The sequence below is a fragment of the Phaseolus vulgaris genome, chromosome 8, assembly GCF_000499845.2.
Source record: "Phaseolus vulgaris cultivar G19833 chromosome 8, P. vulgaris v2.0, whole genome shotgun sequence".
NCBI lineage: Eukaryota > Viridiplantae > Streptophyta > Magnoliopsida > Fabales > Fabaceae > Phaseolus > Phaseolus vulgaris.
In genome coordinates, this window is record NC_023752.2 from 1426073 (window position 1) to 1443331 (window position 17259).

A 17259-nucleotide genomic window follows, 5' to 3' on the forward strand; every position below is an offset into this window, starting at 1 on the left:
GACTCAGACACGCCTCTGAAATTGTGTGTCTATGTCGAAGACACATATTGAACACCGACACTCATACTACACTTGTAAAATACATATCGATGAAGTATCAAATTAAAAAAATATTTGTTAAAGTGCTGACGATTCTTGCACGGTTATAACACAATTTAAAAAAAAAGAAATACATTAATTTTCTAAAAACTCAAATTTATTATATAAATTTTTATTATGACTATAAAAATAAGTAACAAATATTTTTGAATCAGTCATGAGAAACATCATGTTTGTTTGAATCAGTCATGAGAAACATCATGTTTGTTTGAATCAGTCATGACAAACATCATGTTTGTTTGAATCAGTCATGACAAACATCTGTATCCGTATTATATTAGTGTCCGTGCCTATGCTACATAGCTGAAGAGGCAAAGCAACCAACATCACCATCTTTCTATCTATTTTTGTTTCCTTTCCACATATAGCATGACATCTTTTCACTTTCTTCTTATATTAAGAAAAAACATCATGCCTGAAGCAATCAATGGCGTTTCCATAAAAAATTACATAACAACTATTTAGAAAAGGAGAGAAATGTTTCGAACAAATTAACATACCATTTTCATATAAACAATAATTAATTTGCAATTATTTTTTACTTAGTCAAGTCTACATAAAAGTTACCTAATGAAGAATTTGTTCTAATCATTTATCCAGAAAAAGAACATTCGACATCCACACCTTAGAAGTTGCTTGGCCAAGCACTGTTTGCTTTCCAATTAATATAAACCAAACTATAACCATGGTTGGATGCAGACATGAAGACAGTGTATATAACATCAAACCATGCCATAGGTGATTTCTGCAGGTGGCATTTGCATCAAAAACTCAGAAATAAAAGGAAGGTGAAGCATGATTTCATTGTACAACTATCTTATGATGCTGATGTTGTGGTCTTGATTAATCAGACTGACCTACATAAAGCACTGCGAAAGGGGTAGGGCCTAGAATATTAAGCTGCTCTATAAATCAACTTCAATGATTTTTCCTAAATCAACTAGCAGGAATCAAGATGAATAGTAGGCATCAAGATATTGATATTGGTGCTTCCTATTATACTGTAGCAAGCTTGCATATGTCCTGTCCCAGATTCCAATATACATACACTCATCATCAGGACTCAGACAAACCCCAGAAATTTCCCCAAAGAAATCAATCTCTTGCCGTTTTTTGTAGTCTGCCTTTGTGCTATACACGTGCACAAAATCTGCAGGCTCAGCAACCACCATATATTGACCATCTGAAGAAAACCGAATAGACCGCGTTGCCCCTAGGTTACCCTTGAGAATGGCAACAGGAGAAGATAAGTGCCTAACATCCCATACTCTGCAAGTCTTGTCCTGATTCCCCGTTGCAAAGGTACATCCATCGGGATGCCATGCAGAAGCAAAAGAGTAATCTCGATGACCAACCAAAGTAGCAACAGTCTAGAAAATCAAACAAGTAACAAAGATGTTAGTGGAGGTTTCTTCATCTCCCTTTCCCAACATCAAACATGCATTCACTATCCCTTGCAATGTTTAACAATGAATACCCATATGACCATATCATAGCATATATGTTCAATGAAAGTTTAAATTGTTTCACATTCACTACTCATACTTGATCCATTAGCAAATGCGTGAACTAAATCAAAAACAGAATTCACCGGGAAAAAGACAAAAAGAATGCACTTGAACAAAAATTTCCAATAGATGTATGATCAAGAGAAACCAAGTACCTTCCCATTCTGAGGATCCACCAGCAGTCCATCCAAGTTATCTCCAACAACAGTCATAAGCTTACGGTCTGGACTGATTGATGTGTGCTGCATAAGAAATCAAGGCAGATCAAAACTTAATTTTCTTGGATGTACAAATGATGTAGAAAAATAGTTGAAGTTCATACAAATTGTGAATGCAACTGCCATGCTCGAATTAAGAAAATCAGTTTAAGACAACCAAACAGTAGAAGAAAAAAGTTAACAACATAGAAACTAGTTAACTTCAATTCATCTTGGCTTTAATTGATTACGTTCTCTTTCCTTTTAATCAAGATAGGGAATGTGGAATATGGAATCTGAATTCCTGTGGTATTTTTCAAAATTTCTTGCAAATCTTATTTCAATTTCTCACTTATTCTCCTACAAGGGAAAGATTATCCCCATATAAGTCCATTTGGAAATCAAAAGCTTCCTCAAAGCTCAACTTTTTGGGCAAGAAATGATTTTTTTCCAAGTGGGTTGAATCAGTTTCTTCATGTCCACTTTCAAGGGTTTGGAAATAAGAATAAAATGAAAATCAAAACAATATGGCTGTGTAGTTTGTAGGGTGTATGTGAATTGAAAAGAATACTTGTATTTATGATTACAACGGTACATCATGTCCTTTAAACTTGTCATATGTGGCTTCTCTTCAGTGTTCTGCACAGTTATTGTTTCATGGAATCAACATATAAGATATGCAAAGATATTGGACAACATTCATACACTAACAAGGTTTTACCCTTATAGGACTTCAGTGTTTTGGTCTCTTTGCTTTGGTTTTCTTTATCAATTCTAAGAGTTCTTATGCTGCAACTATTTGTACCGTTTTCTTTTTCTCTTTCTAATATATTATCCTCTAACCAACTCAAAAATGAAAGAAATACAGAACTATAAGAAAGGGAAATTGAAATGAACCTGAACGGGAGAATAATTAGCTAACAAGCAGCAATTGAAAAAGGAAAAAGAAAATGTACTGCATAAGTCATATTTCTTAAGAGAGTGCTCACATTCACTGGCCAAGAGAACTGGAAGTTATTCAAAAGCTGAAACCTTTCTGTGTCATATTCTCTCACACCACAATCATTATTGGAAGCAATAATATGAGTTGCGCCACTGCAAAAGTTTTCATGTCAAGCAATGTTCATGTTGCAAACTAAGAGAAATAAACTTGGTATGAAAAATACCTCAAGCTGTCATATATTTCAATTGCATTTGTTATAGCATTATCATCATGTGTGGTCCGCGTACAAAAGCTTACTCCCTTCTGATCCAAACGCTGCATTCAATATAGACATTAAAAGCTGCATCTCACATAATCCTAATCTTAATACGATAAACTGGAGAATCAGGGAGAAATAGTAGGCTTGTGTAGTTGCAATAATTCCTATCACATATCCAATAAAAAGAAACAACTAATCTATATACAGAGCATATATTGCCAACCCAGATGGAAGGAAGCCCCAAGTGAAAAAAGAAAGGGAAAAAAAAAAAACACCACGATCATAGAATCCCAAATATAAAAAAAGCCAAGTTGTGCAAACTAAGGAAGGAAGGTTTGACCCCCCAAAAAACAAGGGTTATTAACTACAAGTTAATCCTAGTAATTAAGTTGAGTTTGATTGAGAAAACAAGATGGTATCCCTGTAACTATTAGTAAAATTGAAAATGAAAATCAAGAAACACTTTTTTGAACCTAACTGATCCAAACAGACCTTTTGTTCACAAGATTCACATGTACCTCTAGATGTTAGTCCTCAAAGTCAAAACAGGGAACTTAACATAAAATGAAATCTAACAAAATGTTTCCCTCTTTGGGACATATAAGGATCATAAGGATAATATCAAAAGATGAAGTTTTCATACGACAAGAGTGAGTTTAGGCACAAACTTTTGATAACTTAATGCAAAGAACCATCTATCAACAAAACCCTTCATTATTCCATATTGATAACCTGCAATTCTTTTAATGAACATGTAGCCCTTTATAACCACCTGCCTTATATTTTACATGGGAGAATTTATTTACGGAACCCACATATTCAAGAAAATTTAATGTCTCCCAATGGATAGATGTTCAAGCCATATACACAATATATCATTAATAAATACAAAGTTATTCATCTTTTAATGAAGTATCAGAGGCATAAATCATGTGGACTCACCTTACAAGTAAGCTCTCCTTGGAAGCCACCTGCAACAAGAAGTTTATCCTTGACAGCCAATGTGCTAATCTGGGTCTGAGAAAATCCTTCCAACAAATTTCCTGCATATTTCTAAAAGACCAAAGAATGCACAGTTAAGTAAAGCAAAGAAATAAGAAGGTATAATTAAATAAAGCATTGCAGAAACCATTTAGATTGTGTTCTAGTATATAGTTAAAATTTGCACTCTCAGCTAAATTGTTTTCTCAAATGAACTATGTAAACTTCTCTGATTCATTAACCACACATGTATACTGAACAACTTGTAGGTTTCTTATGTTTAAAGAAAATATAGGTTCCGCATAAGTCATGCATTCATAAAGCACGGAAAAGACACAAATAACACTTCAATTCCTCTTTCTTTATAAATGAAAAGATTGTGTAAGAGACTGCATTACCTCAGTAGGGGCCACATGCCCAGCAAAGTTGATTATCTCAGACAAAATACCACTTGTAGATGACCAGTGATTAACTGAGTAGTTGGAGACAAGGTAGACATCATGTTTTGAAGTTGCCCATACTAAGTTTCTCAGCTGCATGCCACAAACAAATGTCACTAGGATATATTTTTTCTTCTTCTTCAGTAAAGCCATTACATTAAGCTTGAAAATTATTTGAAAAAGGAATTCAAACCTACTTTTGCAAGACCACATACTATACAAAGAAACAGGACCGTTGCGTCCAATGAAAATGTACACATGCTTGTTTTATTTAGTATAATATAAAACAAACTCAATCCATCTTCTACAGGACTGTTGTTTCTCAATATCCATGAATAAAATCAATGTACAAGAAGTACATCCACACACAATCCACAACATTCTGGTTAATTACATAAGACAGGAAACCACAAAAACAAAATATATCCATGTACACGATAGGGTTTTCAACTTTCAAGTCATGTTAAAGCAAAGTTTATCAGCCATTCAAATCCCAGGAAAATAACTAAGTGAAAAAGTCAACAAACCTGAAAATGAAGGATGGTAGGCTTAACCATTCTTGTGTTATAGAAGAATTCATAGAAATTGCCACCCTTCTCCATTTGCTTGCACTCCTGGGACCCAAAATAAGAGAAAAATAAATAAATAAACTTTGAACATCAAAACTTAGTCAAACGAATTCACTGTTATTTCCCTGCTCCCAACAACCCTAAACAAAGAGCAATAAAAAAAAAGGGCAAAGAAGCAACAGAAAGGAAAAGACCTTGTCCACAGCATCCCCAGATGTAAGAATGTTCTCAAAATTCCTGTACTGCTCAAGCCTTGTCAACCTGTACCTTTCCCTTGATATGTTCAACCTCTCCCATGGAATTCCCTGAATGTCCTTTCCCTTTCTTGCTTGAGCAGCTGATGTATCAGTCACCTTAGTAAGCTGTTCCAATCACCAAACACAAAAAAAAAAAAAACCAAATTTCCTCTCAGTTCAATGAATACATACACAAAACAACTAAAAACAGTAAAAATTAAAAAAAAAATGCAAACCTAAAAAGAGAATAGGAAATGAAAGAAACAAACCATTTCATATTCATCAAGAGCAGCATCCCCAGCATGATTTTGGTAATCAGGTTCGTCTAAGAAATCGTCTTCGTCCATTTGATCAAAAGGGTTCATGTGATCATGGTTGGACATGGTGAGTTTGGTGCATCCAAGTTCAACCCTTTTCTATAGATTGCAGTGCCTTGGTGCATTCGTTATAGGAATAAAAAGGAGGATGAAGAAACGAAACGAAATGAAAGAAACACGGTTACCTCTTCTCCTGCATCTTTTCATATATCAATTCAATATAAAACTCTGAGCGAAGGAATAAAGCAATAAATGGGATAAAAGGGTTTCTTTCTGTTTCTTCTGCTTTGGACAAAAAAAAACTAAAATATCCATATACATATTTAATATATCTTAATTATTTAGCATAAATAATAATGATATGGATAGAGAAAGATAGATATAATACTGATAATAAAGATCTATGTTTATAAGGATGTTTTAGATTTTTTTAACATGTTTTTTTTGTTTAAAATAATTTGTTTTTTATTTTTGTAATTCTATTAAAATTTAGATAATAAATTTGATTTTTTTTTTTAAATAATTTATATTTTTTTAATTATATAAAACTGTGATAAATTTTCAGAAATTTAATAAATATTTTTAAATTAAACATTTCACCAATACAAGTTTTATAAACATCAGTTCATTTAAGAAGTATGTCCGAACTTCATAATAAATAATGTAATTATTATTTTTATTTTTTAAGAAACGATTCTAAAGAAACGCTATAAATATTGTAAAAAAAGTATAACCAAAAAGGAAATGCAGTTGTTATTAACTAACGCGTTAGGAAACCATTTAATACAATATTAAAATCGAGTTATATGCGTTTTAACACACTCTTATTATAAGTCAAAAAAAAAAAATTTACTGATTAAAAAAAATTAATAAATATATTATAGGTTTAATTGTAACCTTTTAGATGTGATCAAATATTTTCTTTTATTCAATTAATGACTTAATTTTGAATTATTTCTAATTTTATTTTTGCTCTTTTTTTTTATTGGTGTCTTGATTCGTTGTGTTGTCTTGTTTCCTTATGATAAAACGTGTCTTGATAAATTTTAGTTTGCAAATAAGTAGATTTCTTTGGTAGTGTTTTTTAGGTGCATTCATTGATTTTGAATTAGTAGATTTTAGTAAAGTTATTGATTTTTTTTAGTGGAGTAGTTGGTATAGATACGAGTTTGATGACTTCTTAATTGATTTATATTTATTTATAATTTATTTTGCTGATAAATAAAAAAAGTTGATGATGAATGGGTTAATATAGAAGTAAAAAGGTAAGAGTATGATAATTAGCAAGGCATTGGGTAGTATTGATTGCATTGCGAATTGCGATGGGAATGTGGATATGAATATTGATTGTGTTGTGTGTGTTTTAGTGTGTGGACAAGAAAAAAGAAAGAAAGAGATGATGACAACCTCGTGCTCTTGGGACACTTCAAATCTTCATCTTTTCTCTTTTTTTTTATATTATTTTATCCATTATCTTCCACCCCACTACCTAATATCTTATCTCTACCATTTCTATTATTACATAATACTCTTCTTGTTGTTATTTTTTTCAATTTTTCAGATTGTATAAAAAAATTGGACGAAAAAAGACATTCTCATTCAAAAAGTGAAGGCATGCCACAAACCACAATCAAAAGCTTCTTCCTATTTTATTCATGGAACCTACTTACATCGACAAAACCAAACAGAAAGAACAAGCTTTTTGGTGACATCTTTAATCTTATTAGTTACACAGAGTGCCTTGTAAAGAAACAAATGGCTTTATTTTTTATTCTCATTATAAGAAACGTGAATCAACTTTGAGACTATATTAATTGTTTATTTATTTGTATATCTTTAGCTTATTGTGAAATATATCAATGAAATGTTCACTCATTAGTATGTAAATGGATGCATTTATGTAACAACAAAATTTAGATTCATTCATTATTCCATCAAAAGTGCAAGTGAGACTATTTGAAAAGCAATTTGTAATGTCGTTAAATATTACAACTCCTTATTTAACCGAGAATTTTAAAATAAAATTTAAATTAATGATGTTATTAATTAGCTTATTTATTTCTTATATAAAAGATGAATGTATTCACTTCATTCATCTGAGATAGGCCCATCATATGAAGACTGCTTCTTTCTTTCTGCACCTACACATGTTCTTGTGTCACCCCATACAAAATATGAAAATAACATTTTATTCTTATTGTACTCATAGATTTATAAAATTCAAAAGTAATTTAAAAAAAAATAATATATATATATATATATATATATTCTGGATTACATAATTCGAAAACTAATATTGAAATCATAAATAACTTACAAATTATACAATCCGAAATATATTTTTAAAAAAATGGTATTTCGGATTATATAATCCAAAAGTATGAACTTGAGAATTACTTCTGAATTATGTAATCCAAACACACATTTGAAAAAAGGCTTTTGGATTACATAATCCAGGAACTAATTATATTAGAAAAGACTTTTAAATTATGCAATCCAATAACTAATCATGCATATAAAAAAAGACTTTTGGATTACATAATCCAAAAACTAATTACGAATTTGGAAAAACACTTCCAAATTATATAATTCAAAATATTGCAAAAGGATATTTTTGGAATACAAAAATTTATGAAGGTGAGGGAAGAACATAATATCTAAATACATGTCTTATTTTGTTTTATAATCCATAATTGTAGCAATGAAATCAAATCCTCCCCAAAATAAAAAATGATTGTGATTACAAATATATGGAGGTGTGTAGGAAGAAGCAGTCTCAAATGAGCCAACAGCCTTGCTTAATAGAGATGAGTAGAGTAGTTCATATTTTGTATAGAGTCGTTCATATGCTTGTAAAATGAATAATGAAGTTCATCAAATGTGGCAGAGAAATAAAGTTTAAGGTGTGTAGTAATAATAAGCAACTTGCAATGAGTTGTGTAGATCTACAAAGGTTTCACTTTACAAACCTCAACCGCAAATCCACAATCCATAAGCAGCAATAGCCATGCTCTCTGCTGCTCCGAGAGTCTGTCACTGGGGCCTTTAACTTCAACAAGCTTGGCTTCACCACTGTATTCTCCATGGAAACGCCATAGCAGCAAATCAGGCATCCCACTGGACCAGCTACGATAATCTTGAGCCAGAAGTTGGCAGAGAGATGCCAAACAAGTGCCCCCAACACAAGTAACAACAGAGCGAAGCTCATCTAAAGAATGGGAGTCCCAATTAACTCCTCTACATGCTGTTCCAATATGTGTTTCCCATGACTTGATGAGAAACTCCTCAGCCATGCCATCACGAATCTGCTGCAGATGGGATTCTATGACACTCTTTCTTGAAGTATAAAAACCATCAGTACCAAAATCTAAAGGAGCATTCTGTAAATTCAAAGACCAAAAAGTAAAATTACAATGAATGAATGTGTCTGTTCATAACAAACACTAAATACGAGTCTTCTGACAATATTTTTTAACCCTGATTGAGAAAAAGGCACAAAGTAAAAAGAATCAACATAAAGAGCAGCTGGTAAAAAATGATGGCATTGGGTCAAAGAAAGCGCAACGAGGTCAAAAGTGGTAATTCTAGCATAGCACTTAAACGAATATCAGGCTTCCCTAAAGCATCAGCTTCTGAGAAGTGACTTGAAAGACAACTTCATACTATGAACTCGAGCATTGGTTCCAAAAGGCTCAGCTACATACACTGGTAAGGTAGAGGAACAATGACAAGGGGACTAGAGACAGGTAAAAAAGGAAAAGTGGAACTTGAAAATGATCTTTGTCAACAATCTATATATATGCATGAAACTGAGAAAATTTTATTCCACACCATCCCCAAGACATCATACAGGAAATATAGTAATGCAGCACAAAGTTGAAAGCTGAGAAAGATGGGAGGGTTAATTACTGAATAAAATGTACCTGAAATCTAGTATAAAAGACATTTGGTACGTCAGCATATATGACCTCCCACATAAGTAGCCCAAAAATGGTTAACCATATCCCACTCTCTGCGTGAACACCTTGCCATCCACCTCCATCCCCAGCATAGTAATGCAAAACAAGCTCTTCCACTCCACATTGCTTCCCCTCTTCATTGTAGTACCTACTTTTTCCTCCCAAATCAGAATTCAACGGTGTCCCTTGAACAAAAACCTGAATCATTACATCAGCCACAATGAGAATGCCATGTTAAAGAGAATCAGTAATGCCAATTTGACAAGAATATGACAAACAAGCAAATCGGAAGTGAGAATCAATGAACCATAAAGCAATTTACCTGAGGGATCTTCCGCAGTGCAGACCTAGAAAAACTAGGAACTTTCCAGCGCCTTGGTGGTTTACCTAGACGAAGAACCCGCCTTTGCAGTGCCATTCTTGAACCAGCCCGTATCCATGGATCCAGCAACCCGTTTTCAGCTACTTGAAGACTCTCATCAATGAAACCCAGGTGCTCCAAATCAACTGATAACCTCAGTGTCCAATACCCTCTTCTTATGTCAGAAGGGAAAACATTTAGCAGCCATCTGAGCAAATTAATTGCGTCAGTGTACCTGAGAAACAAATGTCAGTTCTTCAATGTGTCCATGTAAGCAAATGTGTATGCTAAATCTATTTCTACATAAATGGAAATATGAGAACAAGCAATGCCGCTGCATCAGGGCATTTAATGAATGAAGAAATTTATTATTCCTTCTAGAAGCCAGACCATAATAAGCAATGGCATATCCCACATTAAAGAACCATCTCAAAATCATGCTTCTTAACACCCTTACAGCTAAGACTGTAAGGAGAAGTAACATTATTGGAGTTCATTCGGTTAGGAGCATGAGTTGAGGTTGAGGATGAAATGGCGCAGGGACATGAGTTGTGCAGAACTAGATTCAATAAATCAATGACAATAACTGGACAGGAGGCAGTAAAGCAATAAGGTGCGCCCAATGAGACCTTAAACTTGGCATGCACACAGTACTCAAAAGTTGATATAGCAATAAGGGGCGACGAGGATGATGTGACGTCTCAAATCATGTCAAATAAACGATAGCTAGAATCCCGGACGGTACTAGTGAGTTGTTATTACGCAAATATAACCGCGATTGACTTAGGTTCCTCAGGGGCCAATTCAACCAATCATCAAATCTCCCAAAGATCGATCAATCACCGAGTCTCCCAAGAGCCGCTCAATCAAAAGGTCTTGGCCGATCAATCATCGAGTCTCCCAGGGACTGATATTACCTAATTTACCCATCGTCCTTTTAGAATGGAGGCATAACGCATATGAAAAGATGGTCATAGCTTGGCATGTAAGTTGTCTAAAGGATAATCTCAAACATATCACATTACTCGACCTAGTCGCCAAAGACGGTACAACTTCATATAACCAATTTCAACATAAATTATAACAAAAGAGAGCATCAACGAATTAGCAATCACCACAACTTCTCCTACCTTGCCTAACATTTTCACATTTCAAAATTGTTTAAGGGCAGCAATCACTTGAATCAAAATCATTGTTGGAATCATAAAATAAAGAAGCATAAGATACTGGAGCCCAAAGGAAAGAACCAAGACTTGTAAGAAATATCACCATTCCACCACTTGTTCTAGGTTTACTTCACATATTTAGTAACAAGAAAGAGGGATCTGACATGACACATTCAAATTGTTTCCACTGCAACAGTGTGAGCTGGACTGCTGACTCTATTTCACCAATTCAAGTAGCTATATTGACACTTCTCATATAGCAGTCTTAGATCCACAAAAAGAGATTCACCACAAATAGAGATTCATAGATACAGCAAAAACCCATAAGATAGGACAATTCAAATTGTTTCCACTGTAACAGTGTGAGCTGCACTGCTGACTCTATTTCACCCATTCACATAGCTATTTCGACACTTCTCACATAGCAGTCTTAGATCCACAAAAAGAGATTCACCACAAATTGAGCTTCGAGGTACTTGTGGGTGTTAATGTCAAAGATTGTACTACTGTTCACAGCACGTGCAACTGGCAGCAAAATGGTTTCTTCTAGATGGGGCTTGCAGTACTTCTGGCTATTGAAAATTACCACATCACTACTCTACTATAGTGCTTACAGGTTACAGCAAATGAATTCTGTTGTGGCCACTAGCTCACACAACAAGATTCAATTAGGCCTTGAACATTTGGGTTTGAATCAGTTATGTTCTGTGTAATGCAAACCTTCCTCCTCTGATTTTGCATTCTACTGCAACTGTAGTTATAAGAGAAACTCAACCATCTTTTATGTTTACATTAAACACTTCATAGCAACTATGGTGCGAGGAATTGATCTTACTATTTGCATTTTACAGAAACTGTGTTGAGTAAATACAAAGAAAACTGGTTGGAACTTGGAGTAGAAGGGGGAAGTCTCTGGTGTTGAGTAAATTGTAGAACATACAATATATTTTGAATGTATGTAAGCCATATCATATGTTGATTTTTAAGGATTTCCCATATCCTCATATCTATTTGGATTTAACTATATGGGGTTCATAGTTGGACTATGATAATTCACAACTAAAGAGCCTTATAGTGCTAGATACAGTCATCCATGGAAGAATCTAAGAAATTATGAAATCAAAAACAGTTAAAAGTTAAAATACCATCATCCACTTTTTCATAGGTAGTAGACTATACTTGGGAAGTGAGTCCTTGTCAAGTAGTTGGAACAGTAGAGAAATAAGTGAGGATAATCTCCATTGATTTATTGTAACTCTGCAGCCCGACTGATGTATGTTTGCCGTTCCTAAACTGGATTCTAATAATACCAACCATACTATACAAGCTCCAAAACATTTTTTTTTTTTGCGATGATTTTTAAAGACTTCACTATCATACATGTTTAGAACATGCCATATAGGTTTTGATGTATCCGTTTGACCAAGATTTAAGAGTTTGCTGATAAACCTCAAAATTCTATACCTGCGTTCCTGCTCAAGGAAGGAAATCCCCACTGTGACCACTTTGGAGTATACCCATGATGCTGTAAATAAGTGCCGAATTGAAGATACTGATTCAGAAGTTGAGTACCAGTCTGGAAAATCAGTAGATACACGGGATTCAGATATCTTTATGCACCTTAATACCACTTCAATTTTGTTTGCATCAAGAGCTTCATCCATAATTTGTGCCACTTCAATAGCCTGAAAACCTGATGTCACACATGGAAGAAGGAACGGAAGATCACTAACATCTCTGAACCTGGACATGTACCTCTTCATAAGAGAGCAGATTCATGCGATTTGAGAAAATTGGTTCTGATATTATGCAGTTGTAAGCTGGATACTTAATTTTTCCCATATCCACAAGTAGAAAGGACGACGGATCCTGTTCTCCATTCAAGAAGAAAAGTCTCTGCAAAAGGAATATCATTTACATCAGAACTAACTAAATATTATCCAATTTGACTAGATCCTTTAGTCAAAATTAGTAGAGATCAAAGAGGCACCTCTGTACGCCACATAAGAGATTCAGCTTTTGAAGAAATCCTAATACAAGAACCAGATCTTTCCAAAATCATAGTTGATAATTGTGACCTGCATGCAACAGGAAGCAAATATTAAATAAAACACTATTTGACTCGGCAAATTATAAAAGCACAACAAAAAGTTTAATACCAAGGTAGACCAGCATCTCTAGAAATAATGGATGAAATCATATGTTGCTTCTTCATCCCATGACCACCACCCTAAAACATTAATAAATTTAATAGCTAGTTCATAAGAAAACTGACAAGGAGACAGAGCAAATAACACACATCAGATGCATTAACTGACCTGTAATTACTTTATTAACATCTATGTTTGTATAGAGAAACAAAAAATGTTCAATTGTTTGGCCCGTATCTGTCCACACAGCTCTTTTACTATGTAGTCATCAGAAGCCAATAATCAATTTAGGAACTTCTACTATGGATACAACCAAATTTAGAAGGATCCATCCAAAAGTTCCCCTCACTTATGACAGAGACACATTATGCTCAGGATGCGCTCCTATATAAGAAAAACAAACTAAGAAAAAAACTAAAGCAAAAAAAAAAAGGTTTGGGATGTGTCAAGAAAATGTAAGAACTGAAATATTGACACATAACTTGCACAATTGACCAAACAAGTACAAACCATCCATTCGACAACATTTTGCAATACAAGATAAGTTATGCAGCTGATCAAATCAAATCATTGCAAATCCTATGGAACTCATTTTTCCTAAAACTTAAGGGCAACAATCTTTGTAATCAGTTAATTTAGAAAATAATAAAAAAAGGAAATAACCTAATGGGGAGGCACTGAACATCCACCAATTGCATTGCCCAACTTCAGAAACTTCTTTGGAAGCAAATAACGAACGGTAAACTCTGAACCTTAAAAAAACAATAAATTTGACCGTGGCAGATTTCACAACAGGCAAATTCATATTACTTCATGGGTATCAAAAGATACACTATTATTTAATAACAAAAGGAAATTGACACACAGGTAACTAGCACACAAACACCAACTGCCTACTATAAAAATTAACAAGAAAAAATCTAAGCAAAACATTATTTGCACAACTAGCTCAATCCATTCATAATGAAGTTTCATATGAAAAAAATATATGTACACACACATATATATATATACATCGCCCTAACACTAGCAGTTAATTCTTACCTTTTTTAGTGAAATGCACCAAATTTCACGCAACTCAGAAACATTGAGGATATTCAAGATATCCTTCGCATCACTCCTACATAGTTGATTTGCACCTTTGATAGAATGTATGTATTCTTTCTCTGCAATATGTACATCAAAGATACAGGTTACAAAGGTCAAACAAGATTTAATAGCAAAAGATCAAATCATATTTGCATGGAAAGAAGAAATAAACCTTACAAATTATATTGAATTACCAGCTAGTTCCTTAACTGCCTTTTGAGTATCCATTATTTCAGGATATGATATGCTAGACATGCGAAACCAAGGTCCTTCATGAAAACCCAATATGAAAAATATATCAACTACAAATCAACAAAAACTACCAAAAAGATTAATAGGCAATTCAGTAAATTTCTTCAACCAATAGACATTTTTTCCTATAACACTTGGCATATAAAGATCTCTGCTTGGATAGAAACATAAGCAATTCTATCAAAGATGAGTAGGACTGTACCAACATGAATAATTAGGGAATCAACATTCAGGATGTAAGTAAATAATACTATATAAATTTTTGTGTCCCATGGAAGAAGACTGGAATTTAAAATAAGAATGAAACAAATTCAATATCAAAATTCAAAAATAACCTTTTCTAGTGTATAGCCGGATAAAAAGTCTTTGACTGTCATTCGAGAGTAAAGTGAATGAATCTGTTAAATCATATATAGATGAGACACTGTTTAAAATATTTGACTAAGAATTGAAAATAAAAGTCACAAGTAGTAATACCCATATAGGTTTTTTCATCTTCTGTTAAAAGGTGAATATTACTTCTTAACACTTCTTGTAGCATAACACAAAAATTCAGCTGATACTTTACAGATGAATGAGGATTCCTGCTTGCAAATTCAACAACATGTTGAACATTTTTCCATAAGCATACAAAGGTCTCATCAGCATACTTGCTTTCACCATCTGCTTTTCTATGGCACGTAAGCTGAATTGGAACGATATCAAGAGAATGCTTTGGAACAGAAGTAACATGCCCCTGGGACAAGTTCCAAAGAGAAAAAACAATGAGGCTGAGTATTAAGTGACAAAGGCACATTAATACATAAACAACTCATTAGTAGTCTAAACTTTTGAATACCTGAAATCCAAGACCATAGTTGTCAATAAGAGGAGATAGGTACTGAGCTAGCTCACGGGGAAGAAAACCTAACGACTTACAGCATGCAGAATCCCCAGAAACAACCTGAACCAAGAGCAACAATGAGCTCCTTGAAACTCCATACTGAACATGATACTATTTCAGATGAAAAAAGCAGCAAACCTTGATGGCATTGGGATCCTTAAAATTTTGAGGGTCCCTCAAAAGAGAGATGGCGGTTCCAGCGCATACTTCTTCTGGATTATCAGCATGCCTCCAACCAACAATGAAAGTTTCAAGGGTGGCGCCAAAAACATCTTCTGGTTTGGCATCATCAAGCACCCCACAGTCCATGGTAGAGGAAGATGAGGAAGTGGCGCCAATTGTAGAATTAACTCCAGTCTCGTGATTTTGAGGCAGTTCTTGTTCCTCGATTGTTTCATCTCCCTCACAATCGTTGGTTGAAAGAGGTAAGAAGGGGGCATTGTCACATTCCTGAGTGACACTCTGGAGTTTAGGTTTGGAATTGGATATGGAAAAGTTTAACTGAAGGAGGGTACGCTGGGAAAGCTTTCGTTTTGTTGCTGGTTTTGGTTGTGAAAGAGAGAGACATGCATCTGAGAGTGAAAATTGAGATGAAAGAGTTTAAGGAAACATTGATGCAAGCGAAACAATGTGAATAACGTGCATACATACCAAGATGAGAGTTTATGCGGTTGTAATCATCACCGGGAAGGTTCCGGGCGCAAACAGGGCATTGTACGTCGCCGTTTTGATCTGGTTGCTGAGGTGGTTGTTCCACGACCTGAAAATGAAAGCGAAGAGGATGTGTCACTGAAAACATCAGCAAAAGGAAGAAATTGGAAGAGATAAGAAGCAATACCGGGTTGGGATTGGGGCTTGAAATAGGGTTAGGGTTAGGGATGGGATCGGAGAGGATGGAACGGCGATTGGGGAGGAAGCGCCTCCGTTTGCCGATTAATCGAATCAAGCTTTCTCTGCCGCTGAGCACCATTCCTAATATCACATCACAACGCTGCACGAAGCGAAAGAGAGGGAAATAACGAAACCCTTAATTCTCCCGCCACTTTCACAATTTTTTTTTTATGATTCAGAAAAGTAAATAAATTAAATTGATTGAAACCACAAATATAGACGTATAATTTTTTAAAATGTATGATAATAAATATATATTTATATATTATATAATTATGAATTATATAAATTAAAAATAAAAATTTATATATACGTCTCATATATTAAATTCAAATCACCTAATTAGATATTCATAATTCATTCATAATATAATACAAAACTATAAGTTCGTAACATAACAACTCTTTTATCTCGCTAAATAACTTTATCATTTATAATATTTTATTTAACTATTGTTTCATGTAAAATAAATATATAGAATTATATTATGCAATGTTATTGTACGCAATTAATAATTAGTGAATCAGAAAAAAGTTTTCATAGTAATCAAGGACATACAGAATACTTCCCACAACATATATGTGTTGTTGCACGTAGTCTCGGACAAAGTGAAAATTCAATTCGAAATGCTTGGTGCGTGAGTGCATTATAGGATTGACATTAAGAAAAAAAACATCAAAGTTGTCAGAAAATAGTCGGGGTTGAGAGTTGAGTAGGTGCAACTCATGTAAGATAGATTGTAGCCAAAGAACTTTAGTGAGAGCTAACTCATGTAAGATAGATTGTAGCCAAAGAATTTTAGTGAGAGCTACGCCAATGCTTCGATATTCTGATTCTGTGCTGCTATGTAATAATAAAATTACTTCATTTAATAATAAAATTACTTCATATCACAAATGCTTCTATGGTTAAATACAATAAATATATCTATATTATTTGTAACATAATAATATAAATTA

General features: G+C 33.9%; 2 protein-coding genes across 3 annotated transcripts; both read right to left on the reverse strand.

The window, feature by feature from the left end:
* Window positions 1-731: 731 nt before the first annotated feature.
* On the reverse strand, window positions 732-5850 carry LOC137824075 (uncharacterized WD repeat-containing protein C2A9.03-like). Of its 2 annotated transcripts, XM_068629524.1 has the most exons (10): window positions 5735-5850; window positions 5502-5648; window positions 5191-5358; window positions 4955-5041; window positions 4386-4520; window positions 3949-4059; window positions 2971-3062; window positions 2794-2899; window positions 1763-1849; window positions 732-1469 (listed from the first exon to the last, which is right to left on the reverse strand). In XM_068629524.1, exons 2-10 carry the CDS (start codon window positions 5613-5615, stop codon window positions 1050-1052), a joined length of 1320 nt encoding a protein of 439 aa, XP_068485625.1. In that variant the 5' UTR covers window positions 5616-5648; window positions 5735-5850; the 3' UTR covers window positions 732-1049. The 2 variants fall into 2 exon arrangements, with proteins under 2 accessions (XP_068485625.1, XP_068485624.1); XM_068629523.1 differs by having other exon boundaries at window positions 5502-5842.
* A 2462-nt stretch (window positions 5851-8312) lies between these two features.
* Window positions 8313-16485, reverse strand: LOC137823351 (fanconi-associated nuclease 1 homolog). Its single transcript, XM_068628450.1, has 15 exons — window positions 16248-16485; window positions 16061-16169; window positions 15548-15981; window positions 15365-15469; window positions 15004-15262; window positions 14862-14924; window positions 14469-14543; window positions 14230-14351; window positions 13195-13265; window positions 13026-13113; window positions 12791-12931; window positions 12500-12720; window positions 9831-10104; window positions 9473-9706; window positions 8313-8929 (listed from the first exon to the last, which is right to left on the reverse strand). Exons 1-15 carry the CDS (start codon window positions 16377-16379, stop codon window positions 8495-8497), a joined length of 2763 nt encoding a protein of 920 aa, XP_068484551.1. The 5' UTR covers window positions 16380-16485; the 3' UTR covers window positions 8313-8494.
* Window positions 16486-17259: the final 774 nt, after the last annotated feature.